A 20,436-nucleotide genomic window follows, 5' to 3' on the forward strand; every position below is an offset into this window, starting at 1 on the left:
CAACTCCTGGAGTCCACCCAAACCCATGTCCATCGAGTCAGTGATGCCACCCAACCATCTCATCCTCTGTCATCCCCTTCTCCTCCTTCCCTCAATCTTTCCCAGCATCAGGGTCTTTTCCCATGAGTCAGCTCTTTGCATCAGGTGGCCAAAGTATTGGAGTTTCAGCTTCAGCATCGGTCCTTCCAATGAACACCCAGGACTGATCTCCTTTAGGATGGACTGGTTGGATCGCCTTGCAGCCCATGGGACTCTCCAACACCACAGTTCAAAAGCATCAGTTCTTTGGCTCTCAGCTTTCTTTATAGTCCAACTCTCACATCCACACATGACCACTGGAAAAACCATAGCGTTGACTAGATGGTTTGTCAGCTAAGAAATGTCTCTGCTTTTTAATATGCTGTCTAGGTTGGTCATAACTTTCCTTTCAAGGAGTAAGCGTCTTTTAACTTCATGGCTGCAGTCACCATCTGCAGTGATTTTGGAGCCCCAAAAAATAAAGTCAGCCACTGTTTCCACTGTTTCCCCATCTATTTGCCATGAAGTGATGGGACCGGATGCCATGATCTTAGTTTTCTGAATGTTGAGCTTTAAGCCAACTTTTCCACTCTCCTCCTTCACTTTCACTAAGAGGCTCTTTAGTTGACCATGGTGGCTGATGAGGACCCTGAATCAGTAAATAATTCCTTTCAATGTTCTTCAGTCCTATTGTTTGAATATTTTTAAAGCAGCTGTGTGGAAAAAAAAAAATATATTATTGCAGTCACTTCTAGCCAGGCCAGTTCTCAGATACTTCATTTTCCTGGAGAGATAGATGTCAGCTAGTTTTGGGGGACAGTTGTCATAGCTTACACCCAAGGAGATGTATCCCACCAACCACGCTCACCCTGACCACACGAAGACTGAAGGAATGTCCCATTTTTTTAAATATGTAGCTAGATTGGCTCATCATCTCAGGTTAACAGTGGGCTGTTTTTCTCTCTTTTGGGGACAGGATCAAAAATGTCAGTACTCACTTCTCCAAGAGGAAAAGTGGAAGTGGTACATTGCCGAAGAACAGAGTCACAGGATATTTACTGTATCAAAAACCTCATTAGAAAATTTACCCAGAAGCTCTTTGGAAATCTTAATATCATCTATCTTCTGTAAGTATGTCGCCAAAGGGCTCCACTCCTTTGTCCTCACAGGGCTTATGGCAAGGAAACAGACAGCAGGAAAGTCTGCCCTACTGAGCAGAAGGTCTCTGGGAACAGCCATCACTAAGTCCCATAACAAACATAAAAATTGGAAAGATTTCTCACAGCTTTTGGATTCAGGCAAACTTGAGTTCAAATCTTGACTGCCTCACCTACCAGTAGAGTCATTTGAAGGCAAGTTAATAACATTAGCTACCGGTATTGAGAATTTATTTTCCTTCAGACTCTGTGCTTTGCCAACACCGTCTTGTTTAATTCTGAGGTAGCCACCATCATGCCTGTTTTTACAGATAAGAAAGTGGAGGCCAGCCCAAGGTCCAGCAGTTAGTAGGTGACAAAGCCTGAATGTGCTCTCAGCCACTTCTGTGATTTGTTCTTCTAAACTTCGAATTAGGCATAGTTTTCTTTTTTTTAGAAAAGATCTTTTTTCTCCCTGTTTTGTTTTTGGACACTAGAATATGAATATAGGGCTTCCCTGGTGGCTCAGATGATAAAGAATCCACTTGCAATACAGGAGACCCGGGTTCAATCCCTGGGCTGAGAAGGAAATGGCTACCCACTCCAGTGTTCTTGCCTGGAAAATCAATGGACAGAGGATCCTGGTGGGGTACAGGTCATCGGGTGGCAAAGAGTCGACACTACTGAGCGACTAACACATAGAAATATCCTATAAGTGGCGCCTCATTATTTTTATTGAGCATGTTAAGAGATAGCTCAGTATTTTGGATCTCATAAAGCTTCAGATTAAATGCAATCGAAATATTTAAACTAGGCTAGCCTAAGACATTAAAATTTAGTTTCTGATCACCACACTGATGAATGTAATGTAAATTTGGCATAGTTTTGTTGGAGGGCAGTAGGGCAATATGTATAAAAGCTTTAAAAATATGTATACCAATGAAATTATTTCTCTTTTTGGCATTATGATGGATTAAACACCTTAATGATGTTCTCTGGATGGAAATATGTTGATATGCACACACACACACACACACACACACACACACACAAAGTAAGGACTATGCTGAGATAGTTGTCAGAATGAAATCAGAAACTTCAGGACAATAGCAGGAACCCATGCCACTTTCTCCTTGAGGATTTTTTGCTACATTCTAGAAACTCACACTTCTGTTTTGACAGGTTTGCAAGGAACAGAAGTTAAATACTCCCTACACATAAGTAGGGAAGTATTAGATTTCTTTGTATAAAATTATATTGTTTGTAGGGATGAAGGAGACATAAACCCACTGCATAAAAGTAAGGAAACTTGGCCATTTCAACTGCAGCATGAATGAAAGGGTTGGGGGGAGGAATAAAGCTCCCCTGCAAAAGCTTCAAAACTTCCTAAATAATGGATGCATTTTCAGACAACCAAAACTAAGTTAATTTACCCATAGACTGAGTAAAGTAAAGGCAGTGGAAAATTTGATTAAAAGTGGTTATAGGTTAGTGTTGTATATAGGAGACTGCTGAAATAAATGCAGATCAGGTCTGAAAGGGTGGAGCTTCAGCTTAGACTTCAAATAATACTCACAGATAAGATTGCAAGGAACATAAACTTGCAGTCAAAAATCACAACACAAATATACAAGGAGACAGTCACCATTAGTGAGAATTAAAGACAAAAACTATACAGGAGATTCAGACTCAAAGACTTCAGATATTAAGTCACAGAATATAAAATAACTATACTATGTCTAAAGTGAAAAGGTATGTTTTAAAAGACCATAAAATGAAAAATGAGTATTGAAAAAGTCTCATAGGCCATCTAGAAAGAAATAAAGTTAAAAGCTCAGTAGATGAATTAAGCATCATAATAGACACAGGTGAAGACAGAAGTAGTGAACTGGAGGATTGATAAAAATAGATTACCTGGAATTCAGCGCAAAGAGACAGAGACAAAACATAAAAATGGGACTCTTAACAATTAGATATGATTAGACTTCTAGAAGGACATATTAGAAAGTGAAAGAGTCAGTATTTGAAGAGATAATGGCTGAGAACTTTCCAGAATTGTTGAAAAGCACACATTCTTACAGAAAACTCCATGAATTCCAAATAGGAAAAATGAACAGAGAATTCTACAACCAACCACATCATAGTGAAACAGCAAAACACCAAAGCTAAAGAGATCTGAAAAATACGTGTAGAGAAAAAAGAAGTTGCCTGCAAATAACTAAAAATTAGTCTAATGATAATTCTTACTAGCAACAATGGTACCCAGAAGACAGTGAAATGTTGGAGAGCAAATAACATCAAGCTAGAATTTATACCTAGTGAAACAATGTTTCAATACTTAGGGGAAAAAAATGAGTGAATTTTTCAGATAAACAAAAACTAGTTTATCAGTTACTTTACTGGTAGACTCTGAATTAAGGAAATTCCTCAGAACATACTCTAAGCAGAAGGAAGAATATCTTGGCTGGAAAAACCCCAGATAAAAGAAGGAAAGTAAACAAAAATATGTATAAAAATGAAAAAAAGTCTAGCTTGTATGAAACAGTAACATTAACAATAACTAATATAGATACTAACTATAAATGGTAAGTTATAAAAAATAAATAATGAGATAAAATACAGGACAAAAATAGCTGATAAATTGGGGGTCATGTGATTAAATTGAAAGTAGCTTTAAGGATTTGTTGAGGAGGAGGGTGTGGTAGCTAGTATTCAGAGGTGTTCCCCCTCTCTCCCACCCTCCATCAAGTCCTTTTCAAGTCTCTTCTTGTCCTGAGTCAGGGCTGGCCCTGTGTATAGAAATCAGCAACAGGGATGCTCTGTGACTTCAAGTCTAGACCGTAAGAAGTTTGCAGCTTCCACTGCTCTCTGAAATGCTCCCTCTTGGAACCCAGATGCCACACTGTTAAAGGCTCAAGTCACAGGGCTACACGCAGGTTGTCTCACCTGACAGCCTTGGCCAAGCTCTTAGCCAATAATCAGCACCAACCGCTAACAGTGTGAGTGGAACCATTCTAGACATTGGATATTCAGCAGACTCCAGCTATCTGTACCACTTGACTGCCATCACCTGAGAGACCTCCACCAAAAACTGCTCAATCAAAACCAGCTAGCCCACAGAACCATGAGAAATGATAAAAAATAGTTGTTTGGAGCCTAGGGGTGGTTTGGTACATGTCAGTTGATAATTGGAACAGAGGGTAAAGACTTTGTTAGAAATACGTGTTAACTTGGGCTAGTGTAATCATTAAACGATAGGCATAGAGATTATACCTGCTGATCTATAGAGGGGAAAATTGAACGGGAAATTAATAAGAAACCAGAATCTGAAAGAAGGCAAGAAAAAAGAAACAGAAAGCATAGAACACGTTAAAATCACAAATAATAGGAAGATAGAAAAAAATTCTGCATATTGGTAATCAAAATAAGTGTATCTGAACAAAATTCTTCAGTTAAAATACAGAGATAAATGGATTGGCTGAAAACACGAACAAAACAAAGAGCAGTCATGTTTTACATATGAGGCATACCTAAGGTATAAAAAGTCACAGAAGGATTTAAAGCTGAAGTATTGGGGGAAAAAAGGGACATGAAGCCCTGTTTCACTCCTGCTCCTTAACGAGGCAGAAAATGGGAACCCTTTTTCGCCAAGATTTTCACCAAATACAGTTAAGTAAAACCAGTACTGGCTGAACTTAAATTCCTTAAACCTATTGAATAAATGAAGCACTGCTCTAATGGAAAGAACTCTGATTTCTATTGCTGGTGACATCTTTGAACTTTAATATGTTTTGGTGAAATAGATACATGTGCACATGTGTGTGTGTGTATATTTTTTAAGGGCTCCTCTGGCTTGGATTTGGCTTATTACAAAGGATAATTTTAAACCAGCTTTAAAGACATACCGAATTCTGTGGCTGCGACCCCCAGCCCTGTATACCAGATTTCAGAATTGATATTCCCACCTCTTCCAGTGTGGCACCCGTTGCCCAGAAAAAAGCCAATGATGTATCGAGGGAATGGCAATCAAAGTCACTACCCTCCTCCCATTCCATTTGGTTATCCAAATCAGGGACGGAAGAATAAACCATATCGCCCAATTCCAGTAACATGGGTACCTCCTCCTGGAATGCATTGTGACCGCAATCACTGGATTAATCCTCACATGTTAGCACCTCACTAGCTGCTTTTGTCTGTTGGTGTCATGTTGAGAGAAGGTAGAATAAGCCTGAATACATATTAAAAGTTCATACTTAAAGTAGTAAAGTTAGATGGGCTAAACCATCAAACTTATTTTTATAGAGAAGTTATTAAGAATAATCTTTTCTTAAAAATATATATGCACTTTAGATATATTGATATAGTTTGAGAAACTTTATAAAAGTTAGTCAAGTGCCTGAGTTTTTAATATTAAACTTGAGTATTTATATATTGTGCATCAGCTCTGTTGCTTATGAGGATACTGTAGGAGTGGATGATCTGTTCTAGCACCTTTGAGCATTTACTTTATGGAAAGTATGTAAGTTATTTATATACATGGAAATCTATTTTATGTCATTGTTTAGAAGAATTGCATAAAATCATGTAGTTGCAAATAAAAAGTAGTTTGAGGCAAAAAAAAAAAAAGACACATACCTTCTCCCTCCACCTTCTCCCTCCTCTCCCACTTTCACTCGCACAATGATTTTTATCTGTCCTGTAGAGGACCTATTTGCTAAGCAGTAATAAGTGGAAATTGTATATATAAAATGATTTGCTGCCTAAGTTACTTTTTGCAGTCAGGCTCTTTGGAAACTGCAGTGCATTTTCCCACTGAAATAAAGTTATTGGTGGCTGGCTTCCCAGGCCACCCCAGAAAAGCCTATCTAATCTATACTGTCTGTGTGGTATAGCACTGTGCTAATTGTGCTGCAGAAGACCACCACCACCCTAGGTTCCATGGATAAGTCCATTTCAACTTCTAATTGAGATTCCAGGAATACCTTTCCTTTCCTTTCCTTCGCTGAGGGGATGGTGGCTGCCCAGTCCCAGGTCTTGCCCACTTCCTCCTCTACCATCTTCATCACCACCATCACTGATGCTCACTGATCAAGGTCAAGGTCAATGGTCCTGTGTCCTTGACCATTCTCATCCGGGTTAGAGTGAGGACTCTCCGTGTGAAGTCATAGGTCATGGTTCTGGGAGCCCAGAGCAGGGGAGCCCAGAGGACAGGACCTGGAGGGAGACCTGCAAGAGTAGAATAAGGGGCAGGGACTTCAGTGAATTAGATGGGAGAAGCTGGCGAGGGGGGGAGCTGCCTCTCCTGCTAATGAACGTCCTCTGTGGATCCCATGTTCTCAATACCTGAGGACAGCCAGCTGCAGAGCTTGGGCCAAGAGCTTGGACCCTGTTGGGAGTCCCCTGTGGCTAAGCGCTGTGACTTCCTGTGAGATGGGATGGTGGCTGAGATTGGTGTCCAAGCGCAGTGTCTCCCTAAGGTGCCCACAGCTCTGGTGGTACCAGATCTGACTCAAGTGATTTGACTCCATCATTTAGAGCAGTTTTTGTGTTAAATGTATGTTGTTTCTTCATTTTTATAGTTAGCTTCTACTTATAGGAAGTGATACTGGTTTTCCTTTTATGATAGTAATGTAAAACTTGTCATTGAAATAGACTCATTGCAGCCAAAAGTGAACTGGCTGAAAGGTGGTCACACCTGACACAGTGGGTGCTGAACTCCGGGAACCCAAGGTAGGAGAAAATGACACCTCTTTCTCTCACGGTTGGTACCTTCTTCACGTGTGCAATTCAAACCATTTCCACAGGGAGAAAGCAAACCTTGCCATCACCCTCCACAATGACCAAGAGGAGATCATGGCTCAGGCCACCTTCCTGGATTACCCCAACTGGAACATTGCCACGCAGGATGATTGGGTGTCCGTGTTCCGGGAGCTGGACAGTGACATACCATGCACAGTGAGTGACCACATGTGTCGTTTGTGAGAGCAGCCTAAATTTCTGAGGAAAGTCCTGTGTTTGCGTGTGGATCGCCTCAGTTTTCAGACTGAGCAATTCAAAGGTCATGACAGAAAGTATGTGACATCATGACAGATAGACATAAACGTAGGTGGTGGAGGGGAAAGGGGAGTCTGGAAGCAAGAGGCCTCTGAGGAGGACCTGGGGGAGGAAGGAATTAGCAGAGCAGCAGAACTCTGCTTCCCACGTCTCCATGCTCTGCGCCCACGTCTCTGACTTGCCTGGTGGGCACCTACCATTTACACCATCTACTCCTGAAATATTGGCAATAGAGTCTCAGGTTCAAGTCACGCTCTCTAATTTTTAAAGTGCCCTTGTGGGCTCCGGCTCATTTGACGTCTTTCAGTTGCAGACACAGGACACCCTGTGGACCCACGGGAGCCCGGTCGGCAGGTCCCAGGGAAGTGGGGCTTTGGGAGGGGTGCCCAGCCTGAGCTGACCCTGCCTCGGCTGCCAGAGCCAGGCCCATGTCAGGCCCCAGCTGCTGGGGAGTGTCAGAAGCTGCGACCATGGAGTTCAAGAGTGTGTCCCCGGAGCCCTGGGGAACGGCAGTTGTGTGCACGGGTGGATTGGACCACACACGCAAACACGCCCAGCCAGCACATTGGCTACCCAGCATCTGTCCATCCAGATGCAGCCTCCCCTTCATCCCCTGTGGTCCCCTCTGCCCACCACCCTGTGCTCTCCTGGTCCCCATTGTCAGGAAAGTGATCTCAAACTTGGAAATAGGCCAAAAAGATCTGCTCGGTCAGGGCTTGTACCTTTGATTGATTTTCTATTGACTGAGCTATTTTCCAGTTCTGCAGGAGCAGTGATTAGCTTGTAGATTTGGGTCCATTTGAGATGTAAGTCACTTCTGTCTGGTGGAAGAGGTAACCTCGAAGGTCACCATTTCTGACCCTGCGGGACAGGAACTGTTTGTATCTAGCCAGGCAGTCTTCTAACAATTTCCTCATTAAACTGTCTGAAGACAGCTTCTCAAGTGCAATGAATCATTTTTTTGGTTGTTGTTATTTTGTTTTTAATCATCTCACTGGTTGCTTTCTGAATTGGTGGATTGAATCAATCTCTGATACTTGCACTTTGTCTTTGCATTAGGGTCGTGATTTTACTGTCTCAAAAATTATAAATTAACACGATTCTTCATAAATTCTTTCCCCTTCTATTCCTCTTCTTGTTCTTTTAAGATTGTTTTCTTTTTCAACTACTTCCTTCGATAGTGTCAGAGCTGAGTTTTCCTGTATGGTATGCCAGCCATGTGCAGCTACTGGGAACCTGAAATGTGGCTAGTTTGAATTGAGATGAACTATGTGTATAAACAGCATATTAAAAAGGAGAGACATTACTTTGCCAACAGAGGTCCATCTAGTCAAAGCTATGGTTTTTCCAGTAGTCATGTATGGATGTCAGTTGGACTATAAAGAAAGCTGAGCACTGAAGAATTGATGCTTTTGAACTGTGGTGTTGGATAAGACTCTTGAGAGTCCCTTGGACAGCAAAGAGGTCCAACTAGTCCATCCTAAAGGAAATCAGTCCTGAATATTCATTGGAACGACTGATGCTGAAGCTGAAACTCCAGTACTTTGGCCACCTGATTCAAAGAAACTGGAAAAGACCCTGATGCTGGGGAAGACTGAAGGCAGGAGGAGAAGGGGACGACAGAGGATGAGATGGTTGGATGGCATCACTGACTTGATGGACATGAGTTTGAGCAAACTTTGGGAGATGGTGATGGACAGGGAGGCCTGGCATGCTGCAGTCCATGGGGTCTCAAAGAGTCGGACACACACTGAGCGACTGAACTGAACTGAACTGATGCATATAAAACATACTCTGGACATCAAACACTCAGTAGGAAAAAAAAAGAGTGTAAAATATCTTGAGAGGTTTTATACTGACTGACTGCTTCTTAAAAGGGTAATAATTTGAATATATTAGATTGAATAAAATATATTAAAATTAGTTTAACCTGTTTATGCCTTTTTAAAAAATATATCTAATAGAAAATTGAAAATTACTTATGTGCCTAGCATTTGTGGCTTGAATTATCTTCCCATTGTTTAGCATAGGTATAGACCATTATGGCTTAATGTATTACCTACCCCAGGGGTATCTGCAACTGAAATAATGGTTTTTATCTTAAAGCTGAGGAATAAATATTGAACTGTAATATTTTTGATGGAAGAAAAAATTTGGGAAATACACCAGCCAAGTGATAAGCCATGTACCGTAAGCCAAGTCCTGTTCAGAATATAAAAGATGCCACGGGGTTAGGCGAGTCTGTGCACAGGAAGTGCTCACACTGTGACGTTACCTTGTCACTCACTGTCCCTGGTGGTATCTGGATTCTGGAGTTTGCATTGTTTACCTTTGGGGAATTTTCAAGCTCATGAACTTAACTCATGATTATTCTCTCACTGTTGTACGCCTGATAAGCTCCTTCTGAGTGTTCCAAGGGCACGTGCCACCCAACAGGGGGGGAGACCAAGGCACAGACATGCCAGTGGTTACCCAAGGCCACCTATGAAATTGCTCAGGAAACAGACACAGAAGTGCTGCTGTGTCTGGACTGAGGTACAGGCACTGCCTTCCCCTCACCACTCAGCTACCTCCCATTTGCATCATCTCGAGACTTTGAGGGTTTGCCAGTAAGCACAGGGGCACAGAGCCGAGCAGACCAGTGTGGGGATGCACAGAACAGCTGAGAGGTCTTCAGGACAAGCGTGCTGTACCGGAGAAATGGACGCAGCATTGTAAATCAACTGTGTGCTCAGTGCTCAGTCACGTCTGACTCTTTGTGACCCCATGGACTGTAACCCACCAGGCTCCTCTGTCCATGAGATTTTCCAAGCAAGAATACTGGAGTGGGTTTCCATTTCCTCCTCCAGGGGATCTTCCCAACCCATGGGTCGAACCTGAGTCTCCTGTGTCCCCTGCATTACTGTTGGATTCTTTACCACTGAGCCTTCAGAGATGCCCCCAAATCAACAATATACTTTGATAGAATTTTTTTCAAAAGCTATGGGGCAGAGCTCTTTAAAAACCCTAAAATCTTACCCTGAGAGTCATAGTAGAATCTTTGCTGCTTTGTTTTCCCCCTCAGGTTCTCTGGATCCTGAGAGTAGGGTTAGATTCTGACTCTGGGAATGTGGAACGAAACAAGCCATTGGATTCATAACCGGGGCATCTGCCTCCCACCCTGCAAATTTGGGAGAGACTCTTTCCCTCAGGTGTCACTTGAACAGAGCAGCAGCTGCTGACCCGGGAGTCCCAGGATTGTCTTTCATTAGGCAGCAGCGGCCCAGGACAAGACCATGGAGTTCACAGTCGGTTTCACTCCCCTGTAGGCGTGCCCCTGCCATGTGGCTGGAAGTGAGGCGGGAGGAAGGGCCGGACGGAGGCTGTCCATTTCCTTGAATAAGTCCAAGCTAAATGGCAACCCACTCCAGTACCCTTGCCTGGAAAATCCCATGAATGGAGGAGCCTGGCAGGCTACAGTCCATGGGGTTGCAAAGAGTCAGACAACTTCACAAGATGACAGAAAGTGGCTTGAACCCTGCCTGGGTGTTTTTAGACACAAAGTTTCATCGTTTTAGACACAAAGTTTCTTCCACCAGGCAGCTCTGGGCTGTGCCCACCTCCAGACCTTCCCCCCACGCCACCCATCCCCTTGCTCTGACTCAGCCTCTAACCATGTCCTGTTTCCTTCTGCAGCCTCTGAACACACTTTTCATGCACCTCTTTGTGGCGGTGGAAGAGTATTCTGTCGGCTGTTGCAAAGAGATTATTCGGTGAGTGGCCGCGGCATCACAGACGGTGATGTGGAGTGCTGGTAGCAGCATCGCAGACAAGACTTGCCTCTGTCTCTATCGTGTCTTTAAGTATCTGGATAGTTCAGAGATATTTTTTTGAACTAAAGTTTAGGTTGCTTTTTTTTTTAAACTTTTTATTTTGTGTTGGAACTATAGCCAATAAACAATGTTGTGACAGGCTTGCCATACACATACATGATAGATAGTTTAAAAATATTTTTAAAGGTCCTAATTCTTTGAGGTGTTGTTTGCTTTCCAGCTCTAGTAAAGCATTTCCTCTGAACAGCAGTGTAATTTCTGAAAGAAAACAATCCTTCCTTTAAATGGATGCCTTTAACTGCCACTACTGGAGGCAAACAGGTCGGACCGTCCTTTGGGAAAACATGGATTTGGGGGAAGAAAGGAAAGAAAAAGGTCACAGGCTTAGATGTTTGTAAAAATAGTTTCCCCCAATCTTATCCTGAGACATGTTATTAACAGGACAACCGGCAGAACATTGTGAGTAACAGGTCATGGGGAAACATGACCCGCTGAGTTCCCGAGGTGGATCTCTGACATTTGGGGGTGGTGGCCTCTGTAATGTCACACCAGAACCTCCAGACGCCAGGGCAAAGGTTAATCTCAGCAGAAATCTGGTGCACTGCATGGACATGGTGCCTTGATTCTTGCCACCTCCATGGAATAGATACAAAAGGGGGCCTTTTGGAATCCAGAGAAAAGCAGAGAAGAGAAAGAAATTGTAGCTTCCCTTTGCCGGTGGGGAGCAGAGCGCCTGGGTGCATCTATGAATGTCTCATTTTTGTAGTGAAGGCGTGTGTCTCACTCAGGTGCTGATCTCAGTGGTCCTGAAAAGAGATCTTACTTCATTCCCTGCCCAGGAACTGAACCTGGGTAGCCTGGATGAAAACCAGGAATCCTAGCCGCCAGACCCCCAGGGGCTGGAGGCTAAGAAGCAAAGTGACCCCGGCTCTTTCCCCATTCGAAAGCAAGAATATTTCAAGGAGGCGAAAACTGTAAAAATAGTACAAAGTTTATTACTAAAGAGGGCAGCTTCACATGTGGGGGAGCACCCAGAGAAACAGTTTATTGAAGGCAGAAACAAGGCGGGGCATACCTGGAGAGGGCTCCTGAATGAGGAGAGCAGTAAAGAGGTGCTTTGAAGCACTTGTAATGGGCAGTCCTTCCAGATCTTTGTTTACAATTGGCCAATTACCTTGTTTCTTTCCTCACTCCTGACTGGTCCTAGGACCCTCCCCAAGATGCATGTACCACTTTTTTCTACAATAGATCCCACTGTAGAGGCCTGGGGTGCATATTCCCTTTTTGACTCCCTTTTAGAAGGCTTCCTGCACATGTGGGAACAGGGAAGTTTTCCTTGACCTCGGGAGTAGTCATCTTATCTCTTTACTTTAGCAGAGCTCAGCTCCTGCCACTAGCTTTGTCCTTGGAGTTCTGGGTGGGGACACAGCTTGAATTTTAGTCCCTTTGACAGACACCAGCTGTCTGGCCCCGAGGCCCATCTATCTCCTACCTCAGTGGCTCACGAGGTCACCTTGCTGACACCCCGACCCTCTCTTACCCTCACCAGGACCGTGTTCAAGGCGGTGCCGGACCTGCACTTCGTGTTCCTCATCGTGCCATCCTGCATGAGCCTTGGTAAGGCCTCCTCCACCATGTCCTAGCTCCAGGAGCTGAGACAGGAATTTCGTGCTTAAAATGGGGCATCGAGGATGGGACATAAGAATGGTCTCCAGGTCCTTGAGACTAACATGCCCATCTGATTGTAACAATTAAAACACATGTTACATATATACGGAATCTAGAAAAATGATACTGAAAACCTTGTTTACAGGGCAGCAGTGGAGAAGCAGACATAGAGAATCTACTTATGGATGTGGGGAGAGGGGAGGAGAGGGTGAGATGTATGGAAAGAGTAACATGGAAACTTACATTACCATATGTAAAATAGACAGCCAACGGGAATTTGCTGTGCGGCTCAGGAAACTCACACAGGGGCTCTGTATCAACCTAGAGGGGTGGGATGGGAGGGAGGTGGGAGGGAGGTTCAAAAGGGAGGGGACGTATGTATACCTATGGCTGATTCAGGTTGAGGTTTGGCAGAAAACAACGGAATTCTGTAAAGCAATTATTCTTCAATTAAAAAAACAAAACAAACAAACAACACATGTTAGAGTGAAAGCTTCATTTTTCTCGAAGCCCTGAAGTTACTTCTTGGTAAATCCAGGCCTCATTTCTTTGTCTCTGGGATTTAGGCTCCACTCTCATAACCGCGTTCAGCCAAGTGGGGTGTGTCCCAAGCCTGACGAATGATGAGGACTTTGCTGTGCATGTATGTCACAGGCAAAACCACTACCCTCAGCTGCACATTCGCAAAGCCAGGTAAGACTGGTGCCAGGCCTCCTGTTACCTAAGCACTTACCCTGACAGTTACGTTGCATGCGTGCGTGCTCAGTAGCTTCAGTCATGTCTGACTCTTTGCGACCTCATGGACTGTAACCCGCCCGACTCCACTGTCCATGGCATTCTCCAGGCAAGAATATTGGAGTGGGTTGCCGTGCCCTCCTCCAGGGGATCTTCCCCACCCAGTAATTGAACCCGCTTCTCTTATGTCTCCTGAATTGGCAGGCGAGTTCTTTACCACTAGTGCCAGCTGGGAAGCCCAACAGTTACCTTACAGAGAGTTTAAAAATTGCCAGTTCTTACTGTAAGTAATTATAGCTTGAATGAAATTGCTTTAGAATACCCAGGAACTTTCATTCATTTGGAGGTGATTATAGTTCCCCTTGATGACATAATAGGATTGCATGTTTGAGAGTCATTGCAGGCATGATTGAGAGTCATTTGGTGCCATGTGGTCAGTGAAGCTGTGCATTTACTATTTAAATTTTCTAAAGACAGATCTCATATTTGACTTTGTTTTGATGTGGAACTTTTTAAAAGTTTTTATTGAATTTGTTGCAGTATTGCTTCTGCTTTATGTTTTGGTCTTTTGGCCAGGAGACATGTGGGATCTTAGCTCCCCACCCAGGGATCAAACCCACACCCCTACATTGGAAGGCCAAGTCCCATCCACAGGACTGCTAGGGAAATATGGAACCACCATATTTGTGGGTTTTGTTTGTTTGTTGCGTTTTTCCATGTGCTTTGTTTGCTTGTTTCTGGTGTTGCCCAACTGTATATGGGATCTTAGTTCCCCAGAAAGAAAGTGAAAGTGAAGTTGCTCTGTCATGTCCGACTCTTTGCTGCCCCATGGACTGTACCTGCCAGGCTCCTCCATCCATGGGATTTTCCAGGCAAGGTTACTGGAGTGGGTTGCCATTCCCTTCTCCAGGGGATCTTCCCAATCCAGGGATCGAACCTGGGTCTCCTGCTTTGCAGGCAGACTCTTTACCGTCTGAGCCACAAGGGGGCTTCAAGAATCAAACCCTCACCCCCTGCATTGGAAGCATGAAGTGCTAACCACTGGACTACCAGGGAAGTTCCTGGTTTTTTTGGGGGGGTGGGGGGGTTGGCTACACCTTGTAGCTTGCGGGCTCTCAGTTCCCCAACCAGGAATTGAGTCCGTGCCCCTTGCAGTGGAAGGATGGAGTCCTAACTACCATATTGCTAGAGAATTCCCATCATTGCCATATTGGACAAGTACTCGGTTTCTTTAGAAAGTATAAAATCTCAATTTTTAAAAAGCAAGAGTCTCTTGGACTACAAGGAGATCAAACCAGTCAATCCTAAAGAAAATCAACGCTGAACATTCAGGGAGAGCCTACTATTTACCAGGCATGTAGTATTATGAATTTGTAATAATGACATCAGGTGGCTGTAGATCTTGATTTTGGTTTTACTCCTCTTCAGATGAGTTAACTTAAACAAGGAACTGGGCCTCTGCAGGCCTTGGTTTCATGTCTGTCAGTGGATGTGAAGATACTGTATGCCACGTGGGACTGTTGTAGTGATGGGTCGAGCTGACAGAAATCAGGCATTCGGCACACTGCCCGTCACATGTAGGTGCTCAAGGAAATTGAACATTATTACTACTATCTTTAGAGTTAAGTGGGGAAGACAGATCCACTTACAAGCTGTAATGCTTCGTAGCTTGGAGGAGGGAAGGGCAGAGAGGGATCAAGACAGCTTCATACCACCCCCAGGCTCTCTGAAATCTAAATATCCACCACACTGCAGTCCTTCTGTGCAATGGATACTACACAGCAACAAAATGGAATAAACTACAGATATACACAATAGTGGGCTTCCCAGGTGGGTCAGTGGGTAAAGAATCCACCTGCAATGCAGGAGACACAGGTGATATAGGTTCGATCCCTGGGCTGGGAAGATCCTCTGGAGGAGGGCATAGCAACCCATTCCAGTATTCTTGCCTGGAGAATTCCATGGACAGAGGGGCCTGGAGGGGTACAGTCCTTGGGGTCACAAAGAGTCAGACAGGACTGAAGTGACTGAGCACACACGCATACACAATAGCATGGACCAGGCTCAGAAAGTTTATGCTGAATGAAAGAAGACAGACATGGAAACAAAGACTGTCTGCTGTTTGTAGAATGTAGAAAATGGCAGAAGTCAGATCAACAGATGCCTCTGGCAGAGGCAAGAGTATGGTGGAGGGACAGGATGGGGAGACCATGCTCTGTGGATTGATTAGGGTGCATGCAGCTGTCAGAAGTCATCAACTTTGAATACCTGTGCATTTTACACTATGTTACTGTACCTCAGTGGGGGAAATGTAAATGAAAAAGAGGCTTCACAGAGAAGGTAGCCTCTGACTCTAGTCAGGAGGGATGAGTCAGAGTTCAGCCAGATGGGCAGGATGGGCAAAGGCATGAAGGCAAGAGAGCATTAGGCAGGTGGGCAGGTATGTGGAAGCACGCGACCGTGATGAGCAGACTTCAACTCGGAGCCAGCAGGGAGCACCGAAGGAAGACATGGTGTGGACTGCATGTCAAAGAATAACTGGTCTTCCTGCCGTCAGTGGCTTGCAGGGGCGGAGCACAGGACAGTCTGGCCAAGAGTGGTGCTGGCTAGAATTCAGGCAGTGACCAGTCAGAGGTCCAGGTCACGGAATGGACCAAGGCAGGTGCATAGGGGCAAAGAAATGATTGAGAGGGAGGGTGCAGTTTGGTTGCCAATTGTATAGAGGAGTTGAAGAATGAGAACAAGTTGATGGTGATGCGGGATTTTCAAGGTTAGTGGGGGCTGGTATATTCTTGCCATCTCTTCTTAATATCTTCTGCTTCTGTTAGGTCCATACCATTTATGTCCTTTATTGTGCCCATCTTTGCATGAAATGTTCCCTTGATATCTCTAATTTTCTTGAAGAGACCTCTAGTCTTTCCCATTCTACTGTTTTCCTCTATTTCTTTGCACTGATCACCGAGGAAGGCTTTCTTATCTCTCCTTGATATTCTTTGGAACGCTGCATTCAAATGGGTATATCCTTCCTTTTCTCCTTTGCCTTTCACTTCTCTTCTTTTCACAGCTATTTGTAAGGCCTTCTCAGACAGCCATTTTGCTTTTTTGCATTTCTTTTTCTTGGGGATGGTCTTGATCCCTACCTCCTGTACAATGTCACGAACCTACTTCCATAGTTCTTCAGGCACTCTATCAGATCTAATTCCTTGAATATATCTATTTGTCACTTCCACTGTATAATCCTAAGGGATTTGATATAGGTCATACCTGAATGTTTTAGTGCTTTTCCCTACTTTCATCAATTTAAGTCAGAATTTGGCAATGAGGAGTTCATGATCTGAGGCACAGCCAGCTCCCTGTCTTGTTTTTGTTGACTGTATTGAGCTTCTCCATCTTTGGCTGCAAAGAATATAATCAATCTGATTTCGGTTTGACCATCTGGTGATGTCCATGTGTAGAGTCTTCTCTTGTGTTGTTGGAAGAGGGTGTTTGCTATGACCAGACAGAAATGGTATGGACCTAACAGAAGCAGAAGATACTAAGAAGAGGTGGCAAGAATACACAGAAGAACTATACAAAAAAGATCTTCACGACCCAGATAATCACGATGGTGTGATCACTCACCTAGAGCCAGACATCCTGTAATGCGAAGTCAAGTGGGCCTTAGGAAGCTTCACTACAAACAAAGCTAGTGGAGGTGATAGAATTCCAGTTGAGCCATTTCAAATCCTAAAAGATGATGCTGTGAAAGTGCTGCATTCAGGACTGGAAAAGGTCAGTTTTCATTCCAATCCCAAAGAAAAGCAATGCCAAAGAGTGTTCAAACTACCACACAATTGCACTCATCTCACATGCTAGCAAAGTAATGATCAAAATTCTCCAAGCCAGGCTTCAACAGTATGTGAACCATGAAATCCAGATGTTCAAGCTAAATTTAGAAAAGGCAGAGGAACCAGAGATCAAATTGCCAACATCCGCTAGATCATCAAAAAGGCAAAAGAGTTCCAGAAAAACATCTACTTCTGCTTTATTGACTATGCCAACACCTTTGACTGTGTGGATCACAACAAACTGTGGAAAATTCTTCAAGAGATGGGAATACCAGACCACCTTACCTGCCTCCTGAGAAATCTATATGCAGGTCAGGAAGCAACAGTTAGAACTGGACATGGAACAACAGACTGGTTCCAAATAGGGAAAGGAGTACATCAAGGCTGTATACAGTCATCCTGCTTATTTAACTTATATGCAGAGTACATCATGAGAAATTCTGGACTGGATGAAGCACAAACTGGAATCAAGATTGCTGGGAGAAATATCAGTAACCTCAGATATTCAAATGACACCACCCTTATGGCAGAAAGCGAAGAAGAACTAAAGAGCCTCTTGATGAAAGTGAAAGAGGAGAGGGAAAAGTTGGCTTAAAACTCAACATTCATTTTGAGTTTATTTTTGTGTATGGTGTTATAAAGTGTTCTAGTTTCATTCTTTTACAGGTGGTTGACCAGTTTTCCCAGCACCACTTGTTAAAGAGGTTATCTTTTTTCCATTGTATAGCCTTGCCTCCTTTGTCGAAGATAAGGTGACCATAGGTTCGTGGATTTATCTCTGGGCTTTCTATTCTGTTCCATTGATCTATATTTCTGTCTTTGTGCCAGTACCATACTGTCTTGATGACTGTGGCTTTGTAGTAGAGTCTGAAGTCAGGCAGATTGATTCCTCCAGTTCCATTCTTCTTTCTCAGGATTACTTTAGCTATTCGAGGTTTTTTGTATTTCCATACAAATTGTGAAATTATTTGTTCTAGTTCTGTGAAAAATAAACTCAAAATGGATTAAAGATCTAAATGTAAGACCAGAAACTATAAAACTCCTAGAGGAGAACATAGGCAAAACACTCTCCGACATAAATCACAGCAGGATCCTCTATGACCCACATCCCAGAATTTTAGAAATAAAAGCAAAAATAAACAAATGGGACCTAATGAAACTTAAAAGCTTTTGCACAACAAAGGAAACTATAAGCAAGGTGAAAAGACAGCCCTCAGATTGGGAGAAAATAATAGCAAACGAAGCAACAGACGAAGGATTAATCTCAAAAATATACAAGCAACTCCTCCAGCTCAACTCCAGAAAAATAAATGACCCAATCAAAAAATGGGCCAAAGAACTAAACAGATATTTCTCCAAGGAAGACATACAGATGGCTAACAAACACATGAAAAGATGCTCAACATCACTCATTATCAGAGAAATCCAAATCAAAACCACAATGAGGTACCATTACACGCCAGTCAGGATGGCTGCTATCCAAAAGTCTACAAGCAATAAATGCTGGAGAGGGTGTGGAGAAAAGGGAACCCTCTTACACTGTTGGTGGGAATGCAAATTAGTACAGCCACTATGGAAAACTGTGTGGAGATTTCTTAAAAAGCTGGAAATAGAACTGTCATATGACCCAGCAATACCACTTCTGGGCATACACACCAAGGAAACCAGATCTGAAAGAGACATGTGCACCCCAATGTTCATCGCAGCACTGTTTATAATAGGCAGGACATGGAAGCAACCCAGATGCCCATCAGCAGACGAATGGATGAGGAAGCTGTGGTACATATACACCATGGAATATTACTCAGCCATTAAAAAGAATTCATTTGAATCAGTTCTAATGAGATGGATGAAACTGGAGCCCATTATACAGAGTGAAGTAAGCCAGAAAGATAAAGACCATTACAGTATACTAACACATATATATGGAATTTAGAAAGATGGTAACGATAACCCTATATGCAAAACAGAAAAAAGAGACTCAGATGTATAGAACAGACTTGTGGACTCTGGGAGAAGGCGAGGGTGGGATGTTTCAAGAGAACAGCATTGAAACATGTATATTATCTAGGGTGAAACAGATCACCAGCCCAGGTTGGGTGCATGAGACAAGTGCTCGGGCCTGGTGCACTGGGAAGACCCAGAGGGATTGGGTGGAGAGGGAGGTGGGAGGGGGGACCGGGATGGGGAATACATGTAAATCCATGGCTAATTCATTTCAATGTATGACAAAAACTACTGTAATGATGTAAAGTAATTAGCCTCCAACTAATAAAAATAAATGGAAAAAAAAAGAAAAAAAAAAACTCAACATTCAGAAAACTAAGATCATGGCATCTGGTCCCATCACTTCATGCCAAATAGATGGGAAAACAATGGAAACAGTGACAGACTTTATTTTGGGGGGCTCCAAAATTACTGCAGATGGTGACTGCAGCCATGAAATTAAAAGACAGTTGCTCCTTGGAAGATAAGTTATGACCAACCTAGACAGCATATTAAAAAGCAGAGACATTACTTTATCAATGAAGGTCCATCTAGTCAAAGCTTTGGTTTTTCCAGTAGTCATGTATGGATGTGAGATTTGGACTATAAAGAAAGTTGAGCACTGAAGAATTGATGCTTTTGTACCATGGTGTTGGAGAAGACTCTTGAGAGTCCTTTGGGCTGCAAGGAGATCCAACCAATCCATCCTAAAGGAAATCAATCCTGAATATTCATTGGAAGGACTGATGTTGAAGCGGAAACTCCAGTACTTTGGCCACCTGATGTGAAGAACTGACTCATTTGACAAAGCCCTGATGCTGGGAAAGATTGAGGGCAGGAGGAGAAGGGTACAACAGAGGATGAGATGGTTGGATGGCATCACCAACTCAATGGACATTAGTTTGAGTATACTCTGGGAGTTGGTGATGGACAGGGAGGCCTGGTGTGCTGCAGTCTATGGGGTTGTAAAAAGTCAGACTCGACTGAGCAACTGATCTGAACTGGGGGATGGTGGATTCATTAACCAAAGGTAAAAATAATAGTGCCAGAAGTAGAGGAGAGAATTTGAGGAGATCATGAGAACAAAGGAGATGGTCTAGTTTAGGGGGGTATTTTAAAGGAAGAAGCAGAGAATTAGAGCAGAATTTTGAAAGATTAAACTCTTAACAATAATAAAGAAAATTGTAAGAGAGTCACAGC

At 43.3% G+C, this 20,436-nt stretch overlaps 1 protein-coding gene across 7 annotated transcripts in view; it reads left to right on the forward strand.

The window, feature by feature from the left end:
- Window positions 1–20,436, forward strand: part of CFAP61 (cilia and flagella associated protein 61) — a 238,393-nt gene that overhangs the window by 1,450 nt on the left and 216,507 nt on the right. For all 7 annotated transcript variants that reach the window (XM_070472210.1, XM_070472212.1, XM_020878437.2 and 4 more), the window contains exons 2-6: window positions 995–1,145; window positions 6,959–7,109; window positions 10,884–10,960; window positions 12,570–12,637; window positions 13,255–13,381. In XM_070472210.1, coding sequence (XP_070328311.1) covers window positions 1,003–1,145; window positions 6,959–7,109; window positions 10,884–10,960; window positions 12,570–12,637; window positions 13,255–13,381 — 566 coding nt within the window. In that variant the 5' untranslated portion in view covers window positions 995–1,002. The remainder of the gene's footprint in view (window positions 1–994; window positions 1,146–6,958; window positions 7,110–10,883; window positions 10,961–12,569; window positions 12,638–13,254; window positions 13,382–20,436) is intronic.

The sequence above is a fragment of the Odocoileus virginianus genome, chromosome 9 (assembly GCF_023699985.2).
Source record: "Odocoileus virginianus isolate 20LAN1187 ecotype Illinois chromosome 9, Ovbor_1.2, whole genome shotgun sequence".
Classification (NCBI taxonomy): domain Eukaryota; kingdom Metazoa; phylum Chordata; class Mammalia; order Artiodactyla; family Cervidae; genus Odocoileus; species Odocoileus virginianus.